This window comes from Oncorhynchus mykiss, chromosome 6 (genome assembly GCF_057628025.1).
Source record: "Oncorhynchus mykiss isolate SJ-2025 chromosome 6, ASM5762802v1, whole genome shotgun sequence".
NCBI classification, from domain to species: domain Eukaryota; kingdom Metazoa; phylum Chordata; class Actinopteri; order Salmoniformes; family Salmonidae; genus Oncorhynchus; species Oncorhynchus mykiss.
In genome coordinates this window covers 80,485,976-80,512,057 of record NC_143027.1, presented here as the reverse complement: position 1 = coordinate 80,512,057, position 26,082 = coordinate 80,485,976, and the positions used below count along the sequence as shown (strand labels likewise).

General features: G+C 44.8%; 1 protein-coding gene across 8 annotated transcripts in view; it reads left to right on the top strand.

The window, feature by feature from the left end:
- The first annotated feature begins 6,381 nt into the window (after positions 1-6,381).
- Positions 6,382-26,082, top strand: part of LOC110519503 (semaphorin-6D) — a 45,993-nt gene continuing 26,292 nt past the window's right edge. For 2 of the 8 annotated variants that reach the window (XM_090239023.1, XM_090239021.1), the window contains exons 1-3: positions 6,397-6,613; positions 22,097-22,273; positions 23,321-23,493. In XM_090239023.1, coding sequence (XP_090095149.1) covers positions 22,162-22,273; positions 23,321-23,493 — 285 coding nt within the window. In that variant the 5' untranslated portion in view covers positions 6,397-6,613; positions 22,097-22,161. Of the gene's footprint in view, positions 7,250-22,096; positions 22,274-23,320; positions 23,494-26,082 lie in introns of all 8 variants that reach the window. The other 6 variants (XM_090239026.1, XM_090239022.1, XM_090239025.1 and 3 more) reach the window with 5 other exon arrangements.

Below are 26,082 nucleotides of genomic sequence, written 5' to 3'. Positions count from 1 at the left end.
AACCATCTGATAGACCACTCATGGTGATATAAAATACACAATAAGGTAAAAATACTATTTATTTGGGGGGTAAAAATGTGGTTCTTTAGCTCAGTTAGTTGGTTCTGTTATCGTTTTGGATAAAAGCATCTGCTTGGTAAATGTCCATATTTCCCATGTCATATCTCAACTGCCAAACCTATACCTTCCATCTGCTATTCTGTCAACTTAGTTCCTCTCACATTTTTGGGATATCATTTGAGTGTTCTGGAACATTTAATGTGCCTCTACCTGTGTTGCCGGGTAAGATACAGCTGGTTCAGACAGTGACTCAGGAGTCAGACAGAGACCACAGCTCAGACAGGTACCCAGCCTCACCCTGTGTTGTCGGGTAAGATACAGCTGGTTCAGACAGTGACTCAGGAGTCAGACAGAGACCACAGCTCAGACAGGTACCCAGCCTCACCCTGTGTTGTCGGGTAAGATACAGCTGGTTCAGACAGTGACTCAGGAGTCAGACAGAGACCACAGCTCAGACAGGTACACAGCCTCACCCTGCTGGCTGGGAATTAACCTCGCTGTAACCTTGTCTTTAACGTAACCTGGTCAACACGTATTCTTTTGAATGGATTAATTCAGCTAATATCATTTCTGTATCCCCAGCCTTGTACAACCAGCTACTAACTCATTCTCAGCCTCTACCTCAGGCCTCAGTATCAAGGCCTAGTCCCAGCCATATACCCCAGCAGCCCTATACCCCAACCCCAGCATCAAACCACAGCTCAGCCCCAGCCCTGCCTTCAGCCCCTACCTCAGAGCCCCATCTTCCTACCCCAGCTTCTACTTCCAGCCCCACAGGAATGAGCCCTAGGCCATCTGGAGGCATTTCTGTCTATACATCTTGTTGCAATGGTGGCCCTCTGGCCCCTGGCCCAACCCAGCCCTGTCGGGGGTGTGCAGGAGCTGGGCCTGAGACTTAGGGGGTGTGGCCCTCTGGCCCAGCCCTGTCGGGGGTGTGCAGGGGCTGGGCCTGAGACTTAGGGGGTGTGGCCCTCTGACCCCCTAAGGTCATCCCACACACCCCTGAGGACATAGGTCCCATACCCCCTAAGTCTCAGGCCCCTGCACCCCAATGGTCACCCCACCACCCTCTCCTTCCTCTCGGACACACAAGGGCTTGGAAGCACCACTTTCTCCTTCTGTCATCTGTCCATCCTCCCCCACCCTCAATCCATCCATTCCCACACAACCTACTCCTGTCCATCTAGCACCGTCAATACATCAATCTCTCCATTCCGCCAACATTGGATACATTGATCCATCCCTACATCCATCCTCACAATGAGAACAGATGCCTCTCCTTCCTCCATGCTGACACAGCCATCTGACCAGCATTCTGGGGAGCAGACAGTTTACTAAACAGACAGGAGACTGACTGGTAGAGACAGACAGGAGACTGACTGGTAGAGACAGACAGGAGACTGACTGGTAGAGACAGACAGGAGACTGACTGGTAGAGACAGACAGGAGACTGACTGGTAGAGACAGACATGAGACTCACTGGTAGAGACAGACAGAAGACTGACTGGTAGAGACAGACAGGAAACTGACTGGTAGAGACAGACAGGAAACTGACTGGTGGAGACAGACAGGGGACTGGTAGATACAGACAGGGGACTGGTAGATATACAGGCAGGGGACTGGTAGATACAGACAGGGGACTGGTAGAGATACAGACAGGGTACTGGTAGAGATACAGACAGGGTACTGGTAGATACAGACAGGGTACTGGTAGATACAGACAGGGGATTGGTAGAGATACAGACAGGGTACTGGTAGAGATACAGACAGGGTACTGGTAGAGATACAGACTGGGTACTGGTAGATACAGACAGGGGACTGGTAGAGATACAGACAGGGTACTGGTAGAGATACAGACAGGGTACTGGTAGAGATACAGACAGGGGACTGGTAGATACAGACATGGGACTGGTAGAGATACAGACAGGGGACTGGTAGATACAGACAGGGGACAGGTAGAGATACAGACCGGGTACTGGTAGAGATACAGACAGGGGACTGGTAGAGATACAGACAGGGGACTGGTAGAGATACAGACAGGGTACTGGTAGAGATACAGACAGGGTACTGGTAGAGATACAGACAGGGTACTGGTAGAGATACAGACTGGGTACTGGTAGATACAGACAGGGGACTGGTAGAGATACAGATGGGGTACTGGTAGAGATACAGACAGGGTACTGGTAGAGATACAGACAGGGGACTGGTAGAGATACAGACAGGGTACTGGTAGAGATACAGACAGGGGACTGGTAGAGATACAGACAGGGTACTGGTAGAGATACAGACAGTGTACTGGTAGAGATACAGACAAGGTACTGGTAGAGATACAGACAGGGTACTGGTAGAGATACAGACAGGGGACTGGTAGAGATACAGACAGGGTACTGGTAGAGATACAGACAGGGTACTGGTAGAGATACAGACAAGGTACTGGTAGAGATACAGACAGTGTACTGGTAGAGATACAGACAGGCTACTGGTAGAGATACAGACAGGGTACTGGTAGAGATACAGACAGTGTACTGGTAGAGATACAGACAGGGGACTGGTATAGATACAGACAGGGTACTGGTAGAGATACAGACAGGGTACTGGTAGAGATACAGACAGGGTACTTGTAGAGATAGAGACAATGGTGGAAAAAGTACCCAATTGTCATACTTGAGTAAAAGTAAAGATACCTTAATAGAAAATGACTCAAGTAAAAGTGAAAGTCCCCCAGTAAAATACTACTTGAGTAAAAGTCCAAAAGCATTTGGTTTTAAATACACTTAAGTATCGAATGTAAATACAGTTGGTCAAATATACTTAGTATTAAAAGTAAAAGTATGAATAATTAAAATGGCCTTTTATTAAGCAAACCAGATGACACATTTTTCTAGTTTTTTTTTATTTACATATCGACAGGGGCACACTCAAACACTCTGACATCATTTACAAACACAGCATTTGTGTTTAATGAGTCCCCCAGATCAGAGGCAGTAGGGATGACCAGGGATGTTCTCTTGATAAGTGTGTGAATTTAACCTTTTTCTCTCCTGCTAAGCATACAGAATGTAACGAGTACTTTTGGGTGCCTGGGAAAATGTATGGAGTAAAAAGTACATACTTTTCTTTAGGAATGTAGTGAAGTAAAAGTAAAAGTTGTCAAATATATAAAGAGTAAAGTACAGATACTAAAAAAAAACGACTTAGTACTTTAAAGTATTTTTACTTAAGTACTTTACACCACTGGAGACAGACAGGGGAGAGTGAGTGAGTGAAACATTGGAGAGAGAGAATCAGTAGAGAGAGTGAAACAGTGGAGAGAGTGAATCAGTAGAGAGAGTGAATCAGTAGAGAGAGTGAAACAGTGGAGAGAGTGAATCAGTGAAGAGAGTGAATCAGTAGAGAGAGTGAATCAGTGGAGAGAGTGAATCAGTGGAGAGAGTGAATCAGTGGAGAGAGTGAATCAGTGGACAGAGTGACAGAGAAGAGAGTGAATCAGTAGAGAGAGTGAAACAGTAGAGAGAGTGAAACAGTAGAGAGAGTGAATCAGTGGAGAGAGTGAAACAGTGGAGAGAGTGAATCAGTGGAGAGAGTGAAACAGTGGAGAGAGTGAATCAGTGGAGAGAGTGAATCAGCAGACAGAGTGAAACAGTGGAGAGAGTGAATCAGTAGAGAGAGTGAAACAGTAGAGAGAGTGAATCAGTAGAGAGAGTGAATCAGTAGAGAAAGTGAATCAGCGGACAGAGTGAAACAGTGGAGAGAGTGAATCAGCGGACAGAGTGAATCAGTAGAGAGAGTGAATCAGCGGACAGAGTGAATCAGTGGAGAGAGTGAATCAGTAGAGAGAGTGAATCAGTAGAGAAAGTGAATCAGTGAAGAGAGTGAATCAGTGGCCAGAGAGACAGAATGGGATCAGACACATCAACAGTGTAAACTGGCTCTTCCTGTCGAACCATTCACATGGAAATACCACCTTCACAATTACTAATGGGGGGGCAGAGTGTGTGAGTGGTGGGGAGGTCGTTCGGCAGAGTGTGTGTGTGGAAAGGTAGGGGAGCAGAGTGTGTGTGTGGAAAGGTAGGGGAGCAGAGTGTGTGTGAGGGGGAGGTGAGGGGCAGAGTGTGTGTGTGTGGGGAGAAATGGGGGGGCATAGTGTGTGTGTGAGGGGGGAGGTGGGGGGGCAGAGGGTGTGTGAGGGGGGAAGTGGGGGGGCAGAGTGTGTGTGAGGGGGGTTAACATACATCTACTAACGTGTTGCAAATGGACGGCCACTGTTTGGGTAAGTTGCCCTAGAATGACTTGACACGGTCAATAAGGACTTTCACTCCCCTCCCAGCCCAGCTCTTTGTCTCTCTCTCTCTCTCTCTCTCTCTCTCTCTCTCTCTCGCTCTCTCTCTCTCTCTCTCTCTCTCTCTCTCTCTCTCTCTCTCTCGCTCACTCTCCCTACCCCCCCCCCCTCTCTCTCTCTCTCTCTCTCTCTCTCTCTCTCTCTCCCTCTCCCTCTCCCCCTCTCTCTCTCAATTCAATTCAATTCAATTCAAGGGCTTTATTGGCATGGGAAACATGTGTTAACATTGCCAAAGCAAGTGAGGTAGACAACATACAAAGTGAATAGTGAAAAAGTGAATCTCTCTCTCTCTCTCTCACACACACACACACCACATACTGTACACACAGAGAGAGAGAGACCCACACACTTAAACAGACACACATTCTGATTCTCCAAATGTGCATCGAGAATCATCTGCTGCTTGAACACAGTCTTGCAGATTTGATGAGTGACTGAAGCACATTATAGGAGTGACTGAAGCATGTTATATGAGTGACTAAAGCATGTTATAGGAGTGACTGAAGCATGTTATAGGAGTGACTGAAGCACATTATAGGAGTGACTGAAGCATGTTATAGGAGTGACTGAAGCATGTTATAGGAATAACTGAAGCATGTTATAGGAGTGACTGAAGCATGTTATAGGAGTGACTGAAGCATGTTATACGAGTGACTGAAGCATGTTATAGGAGTGATTGAAGCATGTTATAGGAGTGACTGAAGCATGTTATAGGAATAACTGAAGCATGTTATAGGAGTGACTGAAGCATGTTATAGGAGTGACTAAAGCATGTTATAGGAGTGACTGAAGCATGTTATAGGAGTGACTGAAGCATGTTATAGGAGTGACTGAAGCATGTTATAGGAGTGACTGAAGCATGTTATAGGAGTGACTGAAGCATGTTATAGGAGTGACTGAAGCATGTTATAGGAGTGACTGAAGCATGTTATAGGAGTGACTGAAGCATGTTATAGGAGTGACTGAAGCATGTTATAGGAGTGACTAAAGCATGTTATAGGAGTGACTGAAGCATGTTAAAGGAGTGACTGAAGCATGTTATAGGTGTGACTGAAGAATGTTATAGGAGTGACTGAAGCATGTTAAAGGAGAGACTGAAGCATGTTATAGGTGTGACTGAAGAATGTTATAGTAGTGTGTGAGCCATGTCATAGACATTGAGTCAGTGAGTCCTGGGGTCTGAGTAATGTAAGGGCTTGTGGGGGATTTCCTTTCCTGATAGATTGTAACTGTATTTGTGTCTACTTCCAGTGCATCTCTCTGTCTGTATCTCTCCCCTCCTCTCCCCATCCACAACCCTCCTCTCCACTCCTCGCCCCTCGTCTCCGCCTAGCTAGCCCTTCGTTATCCCTCTGATGTGATTCTCACTGACAAACTGGGTTAATGGAACAAATTGTAAGAATTTATTACCATAGGCCATACCAATTGTTCAGTTCAGTGCATCGCTGGGCTCTGCATTTGTGTGTGTGTGTGTATTGTTGTTAGATCAGGGCATTACTTACTGGTGTGTTAAAGACAAATGTTTAAATCCATCAGCATCGTTGCGTGATGCACATATTTACTGTGGGATCCATTTGTGGAATGGCAGAAAGGGTACACATGGGTAAAGTACATTAAAAACTATGTCTAAGTTTCATACATAACCATGCATTTGGTCTATTGCATTCAACAACTGCACGTTGGTGTAGAAAGGTCATAGCATTAGGCTAGCTGTAGTCCAGTATAGCAGACTGGAGTTAAATGGTTTAAAGATAGTTCCTTTCTCAGCAAGTCCCCCTTTCCCCTCCAAAAACTATTCTGCTGAAGATATTTACCAAGGGCTTCACTTACTGGCTGTGGGGGATGGGAGAAAGGAGAGGGGGGCAAGGCAGGGTCATGTGGGAAGGTGGGGGCCTCTCTCTTCTCTTTCTTTTCTCTCTCGTAGGAAAGAAAGCGGTCGGGGAGGGAGAGTAGCCAAAACCCACAGCCCTGGAGAGAGAGACGCGGAGAGGGAGAGAGATGTGGGAGGGACTGAAGCGAGAGCTCGGCCTATTGGAAGACAGGCAGAACGCTGTGTGATGGATTGACTCAGTATGGATCGAGTTACACCATTTGCCGTGCATTAGATTGTTTTTCTGGCTGCCCACTGCAAGCTAACAGCGACCAGTTGGACTATTCGTGATTTTGTGATTGTATAGAAACTAAAAAGGATTAAAAAAATGTATACCCGATGAGGTGAGTTTATTCTTTAAATCAGCAACGAGCAGCGAAAGTGCCCTTGCAAACTGAAGGGGAAAGGTTGTATTTGTTGCAAACTGAGTCGGCTTGTAGGGCTGCCCTGCACAAGTGGTGAATACTACAGAAATAGTTGTCGACCGGGCTATTTATACATGGGCTTTCTTCGTATGGGTTGCAGCCTATATAATCATAGTTTATAAAACATTATCGTTCTGCTTGTATCTCTTTTGCCTGATTTGTTCTATGTGCGCGCTCAGGGCTGAACGGAAAGCGCACGTCTCTTATTTACGTTTCCCCTCTGGTTTAAAAGTTAATAGTAAAGGGGGGTGGGGAATGAACGTACGAGGGGACTGTAGCGCAATTTGATCACGGTTGAGCTTTGAAGATCAGTAAGCATTGAGCCGGGCCCAAGGACGCAGAGAGAGGAGAATTCCGCGACTCTGAATTAATGTCCGCGGTCCGCGACTGGAAAAGAGAAGTGTGGAGACCATATGGCACTGGGAATAAGGAATTATATACGTTTATAACTCCACCAAATGGAATTATTATAATGGATGAACGTTATAGGGAATATAGCCTTCATTGGGATTGGAATACGCAATACGCTTTCATGAATCATTTTGGAACTACAAGGTATGTTATTAGTGTTCATAATAAACCGTTTGAAAAGTGCGTAAAATAGGTTTGTTAAAGGTTATAGGTTTGTTAAAATATATTTTATTCTTCTAATTGAGCATTGGACTTTCTGTTAATTATCTAGACTACATTTGTTTGACTGTAGTTTTCGTCCTATAGAGATTGGTACAGAATTCACAATAGATTTCAGATAACAGCACTTTATTGTTGGAGTGAATAAAGTAATAGCGTAATTAGTTTGTTGTCCTCTCATGGATAGATGAGCAAATACACATCATTATATTTACAGAGAATAAAATAGTTCACTATTGTTCTAATACTGTGGCGCAGATAAGATGGATGAGCCCTGATTGTTGATTTGAAGCGCAGGTGAGAAAAGCGTTTCTCACATTGTGTTGTGGGGGTCGTGACGGTGTATAGGCATGTAAGCAATGGGAATAAGATGTGAACTTTCACATTCTCACACAGTGGACTTTTGGTACTGATCAACAGAACATGACCAGCGAAATTGCACATTCATTGTAATTGTGAAACGAGATATTTTATTCGTTATTGGCGTTAGGTTGGATAGGTAGGCGACTACCTATACGTGTTATCCAATGGTTAATTTCATTTGTTGTTAGATTGTATTTTAGTAATATACACGTCTAAACATGTTGGTAAATAGGGATTGATGATTAGTCTAAATAAATCAGTGTTTCCTGTGAACTAATCAGCCTTCGTTCCGTCCGCCGTGGTAGGGACCTTTTAGAGAATGCGCCCGCCTCCGAGCCCATCCCTGCATCCATGCATTAGTGGAACAATCAATTCTCTCCTCTCCCCATTACTGGTGTGTCACTCCTCTGCTCTCCCTCACGGCTTTGTTGTCTTTCGCATTTCATGTGGAGTATAAAGGTTAGCACAGATCAATGTTGAATGCGTTCCCTCCCAGCCGGGACAATAGGTGTTGTGGAGCCGGGATGTGGCTTTGGTCCACCGGCACTAGAAAGCTCCCCCCACGCACTCTCTGTCCGCTAGGGTAAATAGCCAGATTGTCCCGCAGCTCTGGATCCCTGAACATCTGTGTTCTAATCCAGTGATATGATGAATGGGTTAAGGTTAGGGGGAGTTGGGGTGCGGTAGTGTAGGGGTTAACGTCGGAGAATGAATGAATCGGCGCAATAGAGTCAGCTAATTGAATGACAGCCGTGGAACGACTGTGTCGGGAAGATAAGTTATTCAAGTCAATATTCACACGCTGTATGTTGTGTTTAGGAGGGCCATGCCTAATTTAGTTAGACACATTATTTAGGTAAAATTAGCAAATAGTTGATGCCATTCTGATTACTATGTGACATACATAATATCACAAGAACTAGATTGTTTTTGTGACTGAAATGATATGGAAAGTTGAATATAATTGTAAACCCTTGTTTTAAGGGCAAATGTAATCCAGTAAAATGATTCCCCATTCACTCTGGTCAATAGTAGCAGGTCTACAGGGTGTCCCTGCTCAAACCCATCAATATAGCAATATATTCAGGAATATGTTGGCGCTGAATTTGCATATAGCAGCAACTTGAACAGTTGACTTACATTAAGTGATTTACAGTAAACACATATATTCAGTATATGGCCCATGCTGGAATCTAACCCACTCTGGTGTTGCCAGTACCAAACCCACTCTGGTGTTGCCAGTACCAAACCCATTGGTGTTGCCAGTACCAAACCCACTCTGGTGTTGCCAGTACCAAACCCACTCTGGTGTTGCCAGTACCAAACCCACTCTGGTGTTGCCAGTACCAAACCCATTGGTGTTGCCAGTACCAAACCCACTCTGGTGTTGCCAGTACCAAACCCACTCTGGTGTTGCCAGTACCAAACCCACTCTGGTGTTGCCAGTACCAAACCCACTCTGGTGTTGCCAGTACCAAACCCACTGGTGTTGCCAGTACCAAACCCACTCTGGTGTTTCCAGTACCAAACCCACTCTGGTGTTGCCAGTACCAAACCCACTCTGGTGTTGCCAGTACCAAACCCACTCTGGTGTTGCCAGTACTAAACCCACTCTGGTGTTGCCAGTACCAAACCCACTCTGGTGTTGCCAGTACCAAACCCACTCTGGTGTTGCGCCAGTACCAAACCCACTCTGGTGTTGCCAGTACCAAACCCACTCTGGTGTTGCGCCAGTACCAAACCCACTCTGGTGTTGCCAGTACAAAACCCACTCTGGTGTTGCCAGTACCAAACCCACCCTGGTGTTGCCAGTACCAAACCCACTCTGGTGTTGCCAGTACCAAACCCACTCTGGTGTTGCCAGTACCAAACCCACCCTGGTGTTGCCAGTACCAAACCCACTCTGGTCTTGCCAGTACCAAACCCACCCTGGTCTTGCCAGTACCAAACCCACTCTGGTCTTGCCAGTACCAAACCCACTCTGGTGTTGCCAGTACCAAACCCACTCTGGTGTTGCCAGTACCAAACCCACTCTGGTGTTGCCAGTACTAAACCCACTCTGGTGTTGCCAGTACCAAACCCACTCTGGTGTTGCCAGTACCAAACCCACTCTGGTGTTGCCAGTACCAAACCCACTCTGGTGTTGCCAGTACCAAACCCACTCTGGTGTTGCCAGTACCAAACCCACTCTGGTGTTGCCAGTACTAAACCCACTCTGGTGTTGCCAGTACCAAACCCACTCTGGTGTTGCCAGTACCAAACCCACCCTGGTGTTGCCAGTACCAAACCCACTCTGGTCTTGCCAGTACCAAACCCACCCTGGTCTTGCCAGTACCAAACCCACTCTGGTCTTGCCAGTACCAAACCCACTCTGGTGTTGTGCCAGTACCAAACCCACTCTGGTGTTTCCCTACAAAGTAATATTGTGCTGAATATGAAATTAACCAACGTTAACTCCTTTAATCAGGTTTGTTAACTCCACTACTACTAACCCTAACCCCCAGAGAGTTGGACAGTGAAGGGCCACTACTACTAACCCCCGGAGAGTTGGACAGTGAAGGGCCACTACTACTAACCCCCGGAGAGTTGGACAGTGAAGGGCCACTACTACTAACCCTAACCCCCGGAGAGTTGGACAGTGAAGGGCCACTACTACTAACCCCCGGAGAGTTGGACAGTGTTAGGGGCCACTACTACTAACCCTAACCACCGGAGAGTTGGACAGTGAAGGGCCACTGCTACTAACCCTAACCACCAGAGAGTTGGGTCAGTGAAGGGCCACTACTACAAACCCCCGGAGAGTTGGACAGTGAAGGGCCACTACTACTAATCCTAACCCCCAGAGAGTTGGACAGTGAAGGGCCACTACTACTAACCACCAGAGAGTTGGGACAGTGAAGGGCCACTACTACTAACCACCAGAGAGTTGGACAGTGAAGGGCCACTACTACTAATCCTAACCACCAGAGAATTGGACAGTGAAGGGCCACTACTACTAACCACCAGAGAGTTGGGACAGTGAAGGGCCACTACTACTAACCCTAACCACCAGAGAGTTGGACAGTGAAGGGCCACTACTACTAACCCCCAAAGAGTTGAACAGTGAAGGGCCACTACTACTAACCCCCAGAGAGTTGGACAGTAAAGGGCCACTACTACTAACCCCCAAAGAGTTGGACAGTAAAGGGCCACTACTACTAACCCTCAGAGAGTTGGACAGTGAAGGGCCACCACTACTAACCCCTCAGAGAGTTGGACAGTAAAGGGCCACTACTACTAACCCCCAGAGAGTTGGACAGTGAAGGGCCACTACTACTAATCCTAACCACCAGAGAATTGGACAGTGAAGGGCCACTACTACTAACCCCCAAAGAGTTGAACAGTGAAGGGCCACTACTACTAACCACCAGAGAGTTGGACAGTGAAGGGCCACTACTACTAATCCTAACCACCAGAGAATTGGACAGTGAAGGGCCACTACTACTAACCCCCAAAGAGTTGAACAGTGAAGGGCCACTACTACTAACCACCAGAGAGTTGGACAGTGAAGGGCCACTACTACTAACCCTAACCACCAGAGAGTTGGACAGTGAAGGGCCACTACTACTAACCCCCAAAGAGTTGAACAGTGAAGGGCCACTACTACTAACCCCCAGAGAGTTGGACAGTAAAGGGCCACTACTACTAACCCCCAGAGAGTTGGACAGTAAAGGGCCACTACTACTAACCCCCAGAGAGTTGGACAGTAAAGGGCCACTACTACTAACCCTCAGAGAGTTGGACAGTGAAGGGCCACTACTACTAACCCCTCAGAGAGTTGGACAGTAAAGGGCCACTACTACTAACCCTCAGAGAGTTGGACAGTGAAGGGCCACTACTACTAACCCCTCAGAGAGTTGGACAGTGAAGGGCCACTACTACTAACCCCTCAGAGAGTTGGACAGTAAAGGGCCACTACTACTAACCCTCAGAGAGTTGGACAGTAAAGGGCCACTACTACTAACCCCCAGAGAGTTGGACAGTGAAGGGCCACTACTACTAACCCCCAGAGAGTTGGACACTGAAGGGCCACAACTACTAACCCTAACCCCCAGAGAGTTGGACAGTGAAGGGCCACTACTACTAAGCCTAACCCCCAGAGAGTGGGACAGTGAAGGGCCACTACTACTAAGCCTAACCCCCAGAGAGTTGAACAGTGAAGGGCCACTACTACTAAGCCTAACCCCCAGAGAGTTGGACAGTGAAGGGCCACTACTACTAACCACCAGAGAGTTGGACAGTGAAGGACCACGACTACTAACCCTAACCCCCAGAGAGTTGGATAGTGAAGGGCCACTACTACTAAGCCTAACCCCCAGAGAGTTGGACATTGAAGGACCACTACTACTAACTCTAACCACCAGAGAGTTGGACAGTGAAGGGCCACTACTACTACCTCTAACCACCAGAGAGTTGGATAGTGAAGGACCACGACTACTAACCCTAACCCCCAGAGAGTTGGATAGTGAAGGGCCACTACTACTAACCCTAACCCCCAGAGAGTTGGATAGTGAAGGGCCACTACTACTAACTCTAACCACCAGAGAGTTGGACAGTGAAGGGCCACGACTACTAAGCCTAACCCCCAGAGAGTTGGATAGTGAAGGGCCACGACTACTAACCCTAACCCCCAGAGAGTTGGATAGTGAAGGGCCACTACTACTAACTCTAACCACCAGAGAGTTGGATAGTGAAGGGCCACTACTACTAAGCCTAACCCCCAGAGAGTTGGATAGTGAAGGGCCACTACTACTAAGCCTAACCCCCAGAGAGTTGGACAGTGAAGGGCCACGACTACTAAGCCTAACCCCCAGAGAGTTGGACAGTAAAGGGCCACTACTACTAACCCCCAGAGAGTTGGACAGTGAAGGGCCACTACTACTAACCCCCAGAGAGTTGGACACTGAAGGGCCACTACTACTAACCCTCAGAGAGTTGGACAGTAAAGGGCCACTACTACTAAGCCTAACCCCCAGAGAGTGGGACAGTGAAGGGCCACTACTACTAACCCTAACCCCCAGAGAGTTGGACAGTGAAGGGCCACTACTACTAACCCTAACCCCCAGAGAGTTGGACAGTGGAGGGCCACTACTACTAACCCCCAGAGAGTTGGACAGTGAAGGGCCACTACTACTAACCCCCAGAGAGTTGGACAGTGAAGGGCCACCACTACTAAGCCTAACCCCCAGAGAGTTGGACAGTGAAGGGCCACTACTACTAACCCCCAGAGAGTTGGACAGTAAAGGGCCACTACTACTAACCCCCAGAGAGTTGGACAGTGAAGGGTCACTACTACTAAGCCTAACCCCCAGAGAGTTGGACAGTGAAGGGCCACTACTACTAACCCCCAGAGAGTTGGACAGTAAAGGGCCACTACTACTAACCCCCAGAGAGTTGGACAGTGAAGGGCCACTACTACTAACCCCCAGAGAGTTGGACAGTGAATGGCCACTACTACTAACCCCCAGAGAGTTGGACAGTAAAGGGCCACTACTACTAACCCCCAGAGAGTTGGACAGTGAAGGGCCACTACTACTAACCCTAACCTCTAGAGAGTTGGACAGTGAAGGGCCACTACTACTAACCCCCAAAGCGTTGGACAGTGAAGGGCCACTACTACTAACCCTAACCCCTAGAGAGTTGGACAATGAAGGGCCACTACTACTAACCCCCAGAGAGTTGGACAGTGAAGGGCCACTACTACTAACCCTAACCCCTAGAGAGTTGGACAGTGAAGGGCCACTACTACTAACCCCCAAAGAGTTGGACAGTGAAGGGCCACTACTACTAACCCTAACCCCTAGAGAGTTGGACAATGAAGGGCCACTACTACTAAACCCCAGAGAGTTGGACAATGAAGGGCCACTACTACTAACCCCCAGAGAGTTGGACAGTGGAGGGCCACTACTACTAACCCCCAGAGAGTTGGACAGTGTTAGGGGCGGTAGCTCCATTGTACAGCCCAGCGAAAAGCCTCTATTGTTCCTGTCACACCTGCAGCTCTGGCCTTTGTGCTTCACTACAGCTGAACTACCATGGAGCCTTTCTCCTCTTAAAATCCCCCTCTCACCAAGGTATATGGAAAGAGAGAGTAAAGGAGACAAGGAGAGAAACAACTGTCTTTCTCCTCTTATACCCCTCTACACACAAAAGGAAAGAAAGAGGGAGGAAAGGAGGGAAGTAGAGAGGAGGGAGGGATGGTGTGAGGTGGCACAGCCTTCTTTCTCTGCCAACTCTCTCTGTACCAACAAGTCAGGCTCTTCAGATGTAATCCTCAGTAAATACTGAGATGACTGGCTCATGTTGTTATTGAAGAGAAGGAGAGGGAGCAGTAATGGTTTCTCTAGTCTGCTCTGATGGAGGTCTGCTAATCGCCTGGCTGCTCGGTCACAAACTGATTACTTTCCCAAAGCCCTGATGAGGACAACAAAGTTATTTAGTACATCCAATTTGGCATGGCTGCACACACACATGCACGCACGTAGGCAAGCACACACACATACACACACACACACACACACACACACACGCACGCGTGTAGTCAGGCAGACACTTGCACACACACAGAGAATGCTACTAGTAAAATGTAATTGTATTCAGTGAAGTCCAGTAGAAGTAATACTACAGTTTGTACTGAGGTTAACTGATTTCCTCTACGTTGTGTGTATGGCTGTGTGTTTTTGATTTTACTATACTTGTGGAGACCAGAAGCCCTCACAATGATACTAAAACAATTCCAATTTGGACAAGTGGGGACAATTCGATGGTCTCCACAAGGAAAACATAGATTTTAGGCTTAGGGTTTAGGTTTAGGGGTACAATTAGGTTTAGGATTAGAAATAGGGTTTGGAATTAGGGTTAAGGGTTTAAAGGTTAGGGAAAATAGGATTTTTAATGGGAATAAATTGTTTGATCCCCACAAGTATAGTAAAATGTGTGTGTGTGTGTGTGTGTGTGTGTGTGTGTGTGTGTAACATAGGGCTGGGCTGGGTTGTCCCTGGAGCAGAATCTATTGTTCAGTGGTGTTCTATTGGTGTTCTATTGGTCATACTGATGGAGGGGTATTTACAACAACACACAGGGTGGGGTCATGGGGGTTACATTACTGTGTACAACACTTGATTGGGCCAATTCCTCCACAGCCCCAGTTGTACTGACCTGCAGGAGAAGAGACTGCTCTGGTGTTGTTTCTACAGGCAGAATGGAAACAGCGGGAGGGGAGGGAGTGAGAGAATAGAATGAGAGAAGGAGGGTAGGGAGAGAGAGAGAATAGAAAGATGGATGGATATGGACAGAGAAAACGAGAGAGAGAGAAATAACTATACATACAGTATGTCCAACAATCACAGAAGCTGGACTAAATATACAGTACCAGTCAACAGTTTGGACACACCTACTCATTCAACGATTTATCTTTATTTTTACTATTTTCTACATTATAGAATAATAGTGAAGACATCAAAACTATGAAATAACACATGTGGAATCATGTAGTAACCGAAAAAGTGTTAAACCAATTCAAATATATATTTAACAAAGTAGCCACCCTTTGCCTTGAGGAAAGCTTTGCACACTCTTGACATTCCCTCAACCAGCTTCACCTGGAATGCTTTTCCAACAGTCTTGAAGGAGTTCACATATATGATGAGCACTTGTTTCCTTCACTCTGCTGTCCAACTCATCCCAAACTATCTCAATTGGGTTGAGGTTGGGTGATTGTGGAGGGCAGGTCATCTGATGCAGCACTCCATCACTCTCCTTCTCTGTCAAATAGCCCAAATAGCCTGGAAGTGTGTTGGGTCATTGTCCTGTTGAAAAACAAATGATAGTCCCACTAAGAGCAAACCAGATGGGATGGCATATCACTGCAGAATTCTGTGGTAGCCATGCTGGTTGTGTGTCTTGAATTCTAAATAAATCACAGACAGTGTCACCACCAAAGCACCCCAACATCATCACACCTCCTCCTCCATGCTTCACGGTGGGAACTACACATGCGGAGATCATCCACGGTGGTTGGACGGTGGTTGGAACCAAAAATCTCAAATTTGGACTCATCAGACCAAAGGACAGATTTCCACTGGTCTAATGTCCATTGCTTGTGCTTCTTGGCCCAAGCAAGTCTCTTCTTATTATTGGTGTCCTTTAGTAGTGGTTTCTTTGCAGCAATTCGACCACGAAAGCCTGATTCATGCAGTCTCCTCTGAACAGTTGATGTTGAGATGTGTCTGTTACTTGAACTCTGTGAAGCATTTATTTGAGCTGCAATTTCTGAGGTTGGTAACTCTAATGGACTTATCATCTGCAGCAGAGTAACTCTGTGTCTTCCTTTCCTGTGGCGGTCCTCAGGAGAGCCAGTTTCATAGCGCTTGATGGTTTTTGCAACTGCACCTGAAGAAACGTTAAAAGTTCTTGAAATTTTCCGGATTGACTGACCTTCATGTCTTAAAGTAATGTCATTTCTCTTTGCTTATTTAAGTTGTTCTTGCCATAATATGGACTTTGTCTTTACCAAATAGGGCTATCTTCTGTATACCACCCATATCTTGTCCCAACACAACTGATCGGCTCAAACACATTAACAAGAAAATAAATTCCACAAATTCACTTTGAACAAGGCACACCTGTTAATTGAAATGCATGCCATACCTCTTGAATCTGGTTGGCAGAATGCCAAGAGTGTGCAAAGTTGTCATCAAGGCAAAGAGTGGCTACTTTGAAGAATCTCAAATATAAAATAAATTTATTTTTGTTTAACACTTATTTGGTTACTACATGATGCCACGTGATGTTTCATAGTTCTGATGTCTTCACTATTATTATACAAAGTAGAAAATAGTAAAAGTAAAGAAAAACTCTTGAATGAGTGGGTGTTGTTTAAATCTTTGACAGGTATTGATGTATATATGCAGAGAGAGGAAGTCCTGTCCACACTGATTGCTGCTCCCAGTCTGTAAGTTCTCTGTTAATAACCTTGTGCTACTTACAACTTTACCACAATGTAGGTGTTGGTCAGGTTCTGTGATTGAAACACTGCAACTAGAACAAGCTTCATAGGGCAACTTGGTGCAGATCCTGCCAATAACAAACAACCAGCCAACAACCCCCGCCACACACACACACACACACACATACACACACTATACTTACGCACACACCCTCCTCTTGGTGTTTAAACAGTGTGAGTCTGAGCCAACAACATCAGCAGTGGGAGAGTGATTGTAGGATACTGAAAAGCCTGTAATAACAGACAGAGAGAGGAGAGAGAGAAGGAGGGGGAAGGCTGAACAGGACAGAGTTGCGTGACTAGCTCTATTCCTGCGTCTCAGGGCCTGTCGAGCCCCCCCCCCCCCCCCCCCCCCACACAAACACACACAAACACTCGGCAGGGTAGGAATAGGATAGTGAATAGGGAACATGCTAGGTTGGCCTCAGATTGAGGGTAATTTTAGCAGGCTGACCCCTCCACGTCTCCCCTTTCTCTCCCTCTCTGTTCTGTTTTACATTAGAGCTGCTCAGGAACAACTGCTGCTCCACCGCTAGGCATCATGGGAAGTTACAGCCCAAGTGTTCCACAATAACAGAGAGAGAGAGAGAGAGTCTTGAAAGAAAATAAAAAGAGAAAGGATAGGGAATGAAGGAAGGGAGAAAAAGAGAGGATAGGGAATGAAGGAAGGGAGAAAAAGAGAGAGGATAGGGAATGAAGGAAGGGAGAAAAAGAGAGAGGATAGGGAATAAAGGAAGGAAGAAAAAGAGAGAGGATAGGGAATGAAGGAAGGGAGAAAAAGAGAGGGGATAGGGAATAAAGGGAGGGAGAAAAAGAGAAAGGATAGGGAATAAAGGAAGGGAGAAAAAGAGAGAGGATAGGGAATAAAGGAAGGGAGAAAAAGAGAGAGGATAGGGAATAAAGGGAGGGAGAAAAAGAGAAGGGATAGGGAATGAAGGAAGGGAGAAAAAGGGAGGATAGGGAATGAAGGGAGAAAAAGAGAGATGATAGGGAATGAAGGAAGGGAGAAAAAGAGAGAGGATAGGGAATGAAGGAAGGGAGAAAAAGAGAGAGGATAGGGAATGAAGGAAGGGAGAAAAAGAGAGGATAGGGAATGAAGGAAGGGAGAAAAAGAGAGAGGATAGGGAATGAAGGAAGGGAGAAAAAGAGAGGATAGGGAATGAAGGAAGGGAGAAAAAGAGAGAGGATAGGGAATAAAGGAAGGGAGAAAAAGAGAGAGGATAGGGAAGGAAGGGAGAAAAAGAGAAAGGATAGGGAATAAAGGGAGGGAGAAAAAGAGAAAGGATAGGGAATGAAGGAAGGGAGAAAAAGAGAGAGGATAGGGAATAAAGGAAGGGAGAAAAAGAGAGAGGATAGGGAAGGAAGGGAGAAAAAGAGAGAGGATAGGGAATAAAGGAAGGGAGAAAAAGAGAGAGGATAGGGAAGGAAGGGAGAAAAAGAGAGAGGATAGGGAAGGAAGGGAGAAAAAGAGAGGATAGGGAATGAAGGAAGGGAGTAAAAAGAGAGCGTTAGAAAGAAGAAAGAAAGGAAAAATAATACAAATAATCCTTAACAAGGGAGATTTATGATTTACCTGTAAATAAATGATTAACCAGTGAAAGGAGCCTTGTTGTATCTTGAGGCAGCCCTGAGGCAGTATAGTAATGTTCATATCATTTTCCCAGGGTTTATACTTTATTGATTGTATCTGTATTCATTGTTTTCTTCTTAGAGATTTAATTGTCAGTTGTTGTCTCGAGAACCATTTGGAAAACAATACATTTTCTCTTGGACAACTTTTTGGAATTGATTTGAAGGTCTGAATTGTAGGGAGAGTAACAACAGCAGCGGGGATATTGCCAGATTTTGGCAATTAAGCTAGCATGCTAGCTGTTCTGGTAGACTTCCAGGCATTGTGCTAATGCTAGTTAGCAACGACTGGTGAAACTACAGTTCATTCAGAAAGTATTCACAGCGCTAGACCTTTTCCACATTTTGTTGTGTTACAGCCTGAATTTAAAATGTGTTCATTTGAGATTTGGTGTCACTGATCTCCACACAATAAATACCCCATAATGTCAAAGTGCAGTTATGATTTTAGAAATGTTTACAAATGAATTCAAACTGAACAGCTGAAATGTCTTGAGTCAATAAGTATTCAACTATTTTGTTAAGGCAAGGCTAAATAAGTTCAAGAGTAAAAATGTGCTCAACAAGTCACATAATAAGTTGCATGGACTCACTCTGTGTGCAATAATAGCGTTTAAATGACTACCCCATCTCTGTACCCCACACATACAATCAGGGGCGCACCTTTGGTTTTAGAAGTGGGGGGACATAACTTGTGTTTTTTAAATGTTTTTTTATCCAGTCGGATAAACACTCCAAACAACCTACCTGACCACATGGTCCTGGAGCCTCGTTGTTGGACCACATTCCAATGATAAAACGGGGTGCGGGGGGGGGACAAAAATGCAATTTCAAAATGTGGAGGGGACATGTTCCCCCCGTCCCCAGTGAAAGATGCGCACCTGCATACAATTATATGTAAGGTCCCTCAGTCGAGCAGTGATTTTCAAGCACAGATTCAACCACAAAGACCAGGGAAGGAAACTGTGTAGGGATTTCACCATGAGGCCAATGGTGACTTTAAAACAGTTAGTGTTTAAAATGTCTGTAGAATCAGATAACGGAGGATGGATCAACAACATTGTAGTTACTCCACAATACTAACATAAATGATAGAGTGAAAAGAAGGAAGCCTGTACAGAATAGGCAGTAAGGAAGGCACTTAAAATAATACTGAAAAGAAAATTGGCAAAGAAATAAACATTTTGTCCTGAATACAAAGTGTTATGTTTGGAGCAAATCCAACACATCACTAAGTACCACTCTTCATATTTTTAAGCATGGTGGTGGCTGCATCATGTTATGGGTATGCTTGTCATCGGCAAGGACTAGGGAGTTTTTTAGGATAAAAATAAATGGAATAGAGCTAAGCACTGGCAAAATCATATAGGAAAACTTGATTCAGTCTGTTTTCCAACAGACACTGGGAGACAAATTCACCTTTTAGCAGGACAATGACCTAAAACACAAGGCCAAATATACACTGGAGTTGCTTACCAAGATGACATTGAATGTTGCTAAGTGACCTAGTTACAGTTTTGACTTAAATCGGCTTGAAAATCCATGGCAAAACTTGCAAATATCTGTCTAGCAATGATCAAGAACCGACTTGATAATTTTTTAAAAGAATAATGGGCAAATATTGTACAATCCAGGTAAGCAAAGCTCTTAGAGATTTACCCAGGAAGACTCACACCTGTAATCACTGCCACATGTGATTCTAACATGTATTGACTTAGGGGGTTGAATACTTACTTAGCGGTTTATTTTCCATATATATATATATACATTTCTTCCATTTTGTCATCACAGAGTATTTTGTGTAGATCATTGAAAAAAATAAAAAATAATCCATTTCAATCCCACTTTGTAACACAACAACATTTGGAAAAAGTCAAGGGGTGTGGATAGTTTCTGAAGGAACGGTACCTTCATCTTCCTTCAAACTGCATGCAGAGACATACAGATTGTACCCATGAGCTCATCTGACTCTGGGTAAGTAGAAAAAGGTCTTAATTGCCGATATCTCACATTACCCCTTTAAGTAGCTAAAGCAGCATGTCCCCATGTAGTTGTCTCTACTTGTCTCTCTTTCTCCACTATATCAATTCCTCTTCTTCACTGATTAGGGTGAGGGATGAAATTGCTGACAGTTGCAGATCAGTGAATCATTCGTTATAGATCTCTGAATCGTTCTATATAGATTATATGAATTGTTCGGTATGGATCAGTTAATCATTTGTGTATGGGATATCCTGTAGCCAGCCTCATCGATGTGTGTTAGATCACCAGAGATCTTTCTGCTCTGATTCTTTCTGCTCTGATTTTCAGAACTCTAATTTCTCCACTAAAACCACTAATTGAAGAGAAGAGCAGATCTGCTCTGCCAGCTGGCACTGGGCTGGTTGTGCAGTAGTGCATGTGTACCTCCATAGTGGCTGGTGATGCATCACTGCCAGTCATACAGTTTGGTTTGACTCTCTCTGTGTCTCTCTGTGTCTCTCTGTGTCTCTCTGTGTCTCTCTGTCTCTCTCTGTCTCTCTCTGTCTCTCTCTGTCTCTCTCTGTCTCTGTCATCACCACAGTGATATAACTCTCCTCAGGCCACTTTAACAGCCACATAGATACCATAGATCTAAGGCTGTGTGTATTCAGCCAGCTAACAGTATTAGACAGGGAGAGTAGATTTAGTCTGCAGTGTGTTGATTGTTCCATCCGGCCCCCCGCAGACATCCTCATTCTCATTGGTCATCTGTGCTGCTCTAACGATGACATCTAATGTTTCTTAGATCTAAAGATATAATATAATAATAATAATATAATAGTTCATATATGTGAACATGTATATAAGCCTAGTGAGGCATACATCCTGACTGGATCAATCAGATACTAAGGGGCTGGCCAGACAGACACACCGGCTGCTGCCAGTTAGCTCTGCTCTGAAGCAGGTGGACCTTGGGCTAATTGAAAACGTGTCAATACTGGTTTGTGTGTGTGTGGCTGTGTGTGCGTGCGTGTGCGCAAAGAGATGACGTGCTCATCAGTGGTACTCTGGGATACTCTGCTTGTGTGCACACTTTTGTGTGTGTGTGTCTCAGTGTGCTGCTGGCTAATCCATCCCCGTGTGTGTGTGTGTGTGTCTAGTGGTAAATTGTGTATATCCGTTCAGACTGTCCACATGAATAATTTGTTTGTCTTATAAATATTTGACTGGACGTTCATTAATATGCACACACGTCGTCTCTAAAGGGCCTCTCACACACACACACACACACACACACACACACACACACACACACACACACACACACACACACACACACACACACACACACACACACACACACACACACACACACACACACACACACACACTAGCTGATCAGGCCGTCCGAGGTACTGCTCATGTCATAAATGATCTCAACTTGAAACCGCTAAACATTCCATCATGTGATCTACAATAGACCTGGGTATAATAGTTCCTGGTAAAAGGGGTTCAGAGAGAATGAGAGAGAAATGGTGTGTGTGTGTGTGTGTGTGTGTGTGTGTGTGTGTGTGTGTGTGTGTGTGTGTGTGTGTGTGTGTGTTTGTGTGTGTGTGTGTGTGAGAGAGAGATATAGAGAGCGATTACAGAAAATATCATTTTCTTTGGCGATTTAGAATATACAGGTATTTGGTGTCAATACTGAAATCTGTTAGTTCTGGACTTTCCTGTGTGTATCTGTATTTCATGACTGATCGTCTCTGTGTTTCCAGGTAACATCTTGTTGGGTGAGAACCAGGCAGGAAGGAGTGGTCTCAGACCAAAAGCAGCAACAGTCATGGTTAGGAGAGCAGGCCTTCTGCTCAGCATACTGCTAGCTACAGCCACACACACCATGTCTGCCAGCTTCCCAGAGGACAGTATACCCCTGGACGTTGTCGATGCACACTGTGAGTACACACACGCTGCACGTACACACACACTCAGGTTAGTCTCACTCACAAGACAGCAGCATCATGTCTCAGTACAATTTAATTTCCAATCAGCTTTTATGCTGCACCCTGTTGTCATGAATTATGTGTCCCATTGTCCTGCATGTATCAGTGAACAGTGTATTGATGGTGTACTGTAAGGTCTTCATGGTAATGTAATGTGTATCAGTGAACAGTGTATTGATGATGTACTGTAAGGTCTTCATGGTAATGTAATGTGTATCAGTGAACAGTGTATTGATTGTGTACTGTAAGGTCTTCATGGTAATGTAATGTGTATCAGTGAACAGTGTATTGATTGTGTACTGTAAGGTCTTCATGGTAATGTAATGTGTATCAGTGAACAGTGTATTGATGGTGTACTGTAAGGTCTTCATGGTAATGTAATGTGTATCAGTGAACAGTGTATTGATGGTGTACTGTAAGGTCTTCATGGTAATGTAATGTGTATCAGTGAACAGTGTATTGATTGTGTACTGTAAGGTCTTCATGGTAATGTAATGTGTATCAGTGAACAGTGTATTGATTGTGTACTGTAAGGTCTTCATGGTAATGTAATGTGTATCTGTGAATAGTGTATTGATGGTGTACTGTAAGGTCTTCATGGTAATGTAATGTGTAAACCTTAACCCTAACTGTAACCTGAACCTAAACTAAACCCTAACTACTAACCCTAAACCTTAACCCTAACTGTAACCTGAACCTAAACTAAACCCTAGCTACTAACCCTAAACCTTAACCCTAAATCCCCTAGAAATGGCATTTGACCATGTGGGGACCAACAACATTCTGTTGGTTTACTATTCCTGAGGCGACCACCGTGCTGTATCAGCAGCCTGAATTACACTACTGAGACATTTCTATAAAGCTGTAACACACAACATGTTTACGCTTAATCAATAACCTGATTGATAGTGTGTGGCCCTCAGAGCCAGTGTGTGTGTGTAGCACTCTGAAAGCTTACACGTGCGTGATCTCTAACTAACGTGTGTTTGTGTGTTTCAGTCTCGCGGCAGTACCCAGTGTTCCGAGGTCGTCTGTCGGGGAACGAGTCACAGCACAGACTGGACTTCCAACTGATGACCAAGATACAGGATACACTGTTCATCGCTGGCAGAGACCAGGTGTATCTAGTGAGTCTCCGGGAATCCTACAGGAATGAGATCATTCCCTACAGGGTAAGTCTGCCTGTCTTTGAGTTTGTCTGTCTGTCTAACCACAAGTTACTCACTGAGTTACACACAAGTCGTCTGTAGAAAAAACAACCTCATCAATCACATAATTAACAGGCTATAAATGAGAGTGGAAATGGCTCTTTCTATAAATAATGGGGCCAATGTGTGACATTGGGATCAACATTTAAAGTGGTTTGAAACTAAAATAAAATGTTTTTTCATAGATGAAATAGATTGGATGCATACATGGTGTTGTTTCGGTAGCCGATGTGGTTCACGCAGGGATACATAATAAAGCCATAAATAATGGTAGCATTAATCTCACCATCCCTGGTTTAATAATGAGAAAGTGACCAAAAAACAGGTTCCTTTTTAATGGAAGACTTTGTATGGGAAGCCAACAGATGTCTTCATAATAACTGCACATGGTTTTACCAACAGAGTACTGCAACACCCTTCAATTGAATTCCATTGAAGCGGTGGGAAACTGTGGCCACATTTCTCACAAAAACGGATCAAAAATGAAATCACAGATAATTATAAGGGAGCAGGAGAACTTATAAATGGGCTACAAGAATTAAAAATAATTTTCAAGCACCAGATTTTCAAGGTAGGCCTATTCCAGTTCTTGAATTTCTGAGCTCCAAATTTAATTTCAAGTAGGCTACTTCAAGCCTCTTGTATTGTTTAAAATTGCAGGTATAACATGGAGAAAAAAATGTCTTTGTCACGTTATTTCATGACCAGATCATAATGTCCATAAGCCCACTAGGCTGTGTAATTTGTTGGCATTATATCCAGAATAATTCATAGGAATAACATTGGTGTTGCGCACAGCTGCGCACAGTAGACTCCATGTCCAATCGGAGGCACAAAAACAGATGAAAACTTTTATGTACTGAGTTCATGTTTTCTATGTTAAATCTAACGAGACCCTGCTGTAAATCAAGCAGGAAACAACAGATGATCCGCATCAATTCACAAGGGATATTAGATCCAACGTGGATCCAGGAACAACTGTCTTCACCGGTGTAACGAATGAGACACCAAAATAGGATTTTTTTCCCAGCACTCGGGCTGTTGTTGCATTGCATGCGCTTTCACAACAGCTGTTTGTTCCGCACTTGACTGTCATTCAGAAAATTCCTTCCTGGATCAGATGATGATGTGTGAAAATATTACGGCGTACCTAATCAGCTGGTCACCAAATGATCACCCAACAAGTATTAAGCATAATTATTGAAGAACCGGAGGGTCTGCTGTCCGGACCTCTGGCAGTCTCTATGGGGGTGCCACAGGGTTCAATTCTTGGACCGACTCTCTTCTCTGTATACATCAATGATGTCGCTCTTGCTGCTGGTGAGTCTCTGATCCACCTCTACGCAGACGACACCATTCTGTATACTTCTGGCCCTTCTTTGGACACTGTGTTAACAACCCTCCAGGCAAGCTTCAATGCCATACAACTCTCCTTCCGTTTCCTCCAATTGCTCTTAAATACAAGTAAAACTAAATGCATGCTCTTCAACCGATCGCTGCCTGCACCTGCCCGCCTGTCCAACATCACTACTCTGGACGCCTCTGACTTAGAATACGTGGACAAATACATAGGTGTCTGGTTAGACTGTAAACTCTCCTTCCAGACCCACATCAAACATCTCCAATCCAAAGTTAAATCTAGAATTGTCTTCCTATTTCGCAACAAAGCATCCTTCACTCATGCTGCCAAACATACCCTTGTAAAACTGACCATCCTACCAATCCTCGACTTTGGCGATGTCATTTACAAAATAGCCTCCAATACCCTACTCAACAAATTGGATGCAGTCTATCACAGTGCAATCCGTTTTGTCACCAAAGCCCCATATACTACCCACCATTGCGACCTGTACGCTCTCGTTGGCTGGCCCTCGCTTCATACTCGTCGCCAAACCCACTGGCTCCATGTCATCTACAAGACCCTGCTAGGTAAAGTCCCCCCTTATCTCAGCTCGCTGGTCACCATAGCATCACCCACCTGTAGCACGCACTCCAGCAGGTATATCTCTCTGGTCACCCCCAAAACCAATTATTTCTTTAGCCGCCTCTCCTTCCAGTTCTCTGCTGCCAATGACTGGAACAAACTACAAAAATCTGTGAAACTGGAAACACTTATCTCCCTCACTAGCTTTAATTAACCTCTAGTGACTCCCAAACCCGCATGCGGGAGCGTAATCATCGCCTGAAACTAATTAGCATAATGCAGCGGACATAAATATCCCTAGAAAATATTCCTATTCATGAAAATCACAAATGAAATATATTGAGACACAGCTTAGCCTTTTGTTAATCACACTGTCATCTCAGATTTTCAAAATATGCTTTACAGCCAACGCTAGACAAGCATTTGTGTAAGTTTATCATAGCCTAGCATAGCATTATGCCTTGCTAGCAGCAGGCAACCTTGTCACGGAAATCAGAAAAGCAATCAAATTAAATAATTTACCTTTGAAGAACTTTGGATGTTTTCACTCACGAGACTCCCAGGTAGATGCCAGAGTTCATTTTTTCCCAAAATATTATTTTTGTAGGTGAAACAGCTCTGTTTGTTCT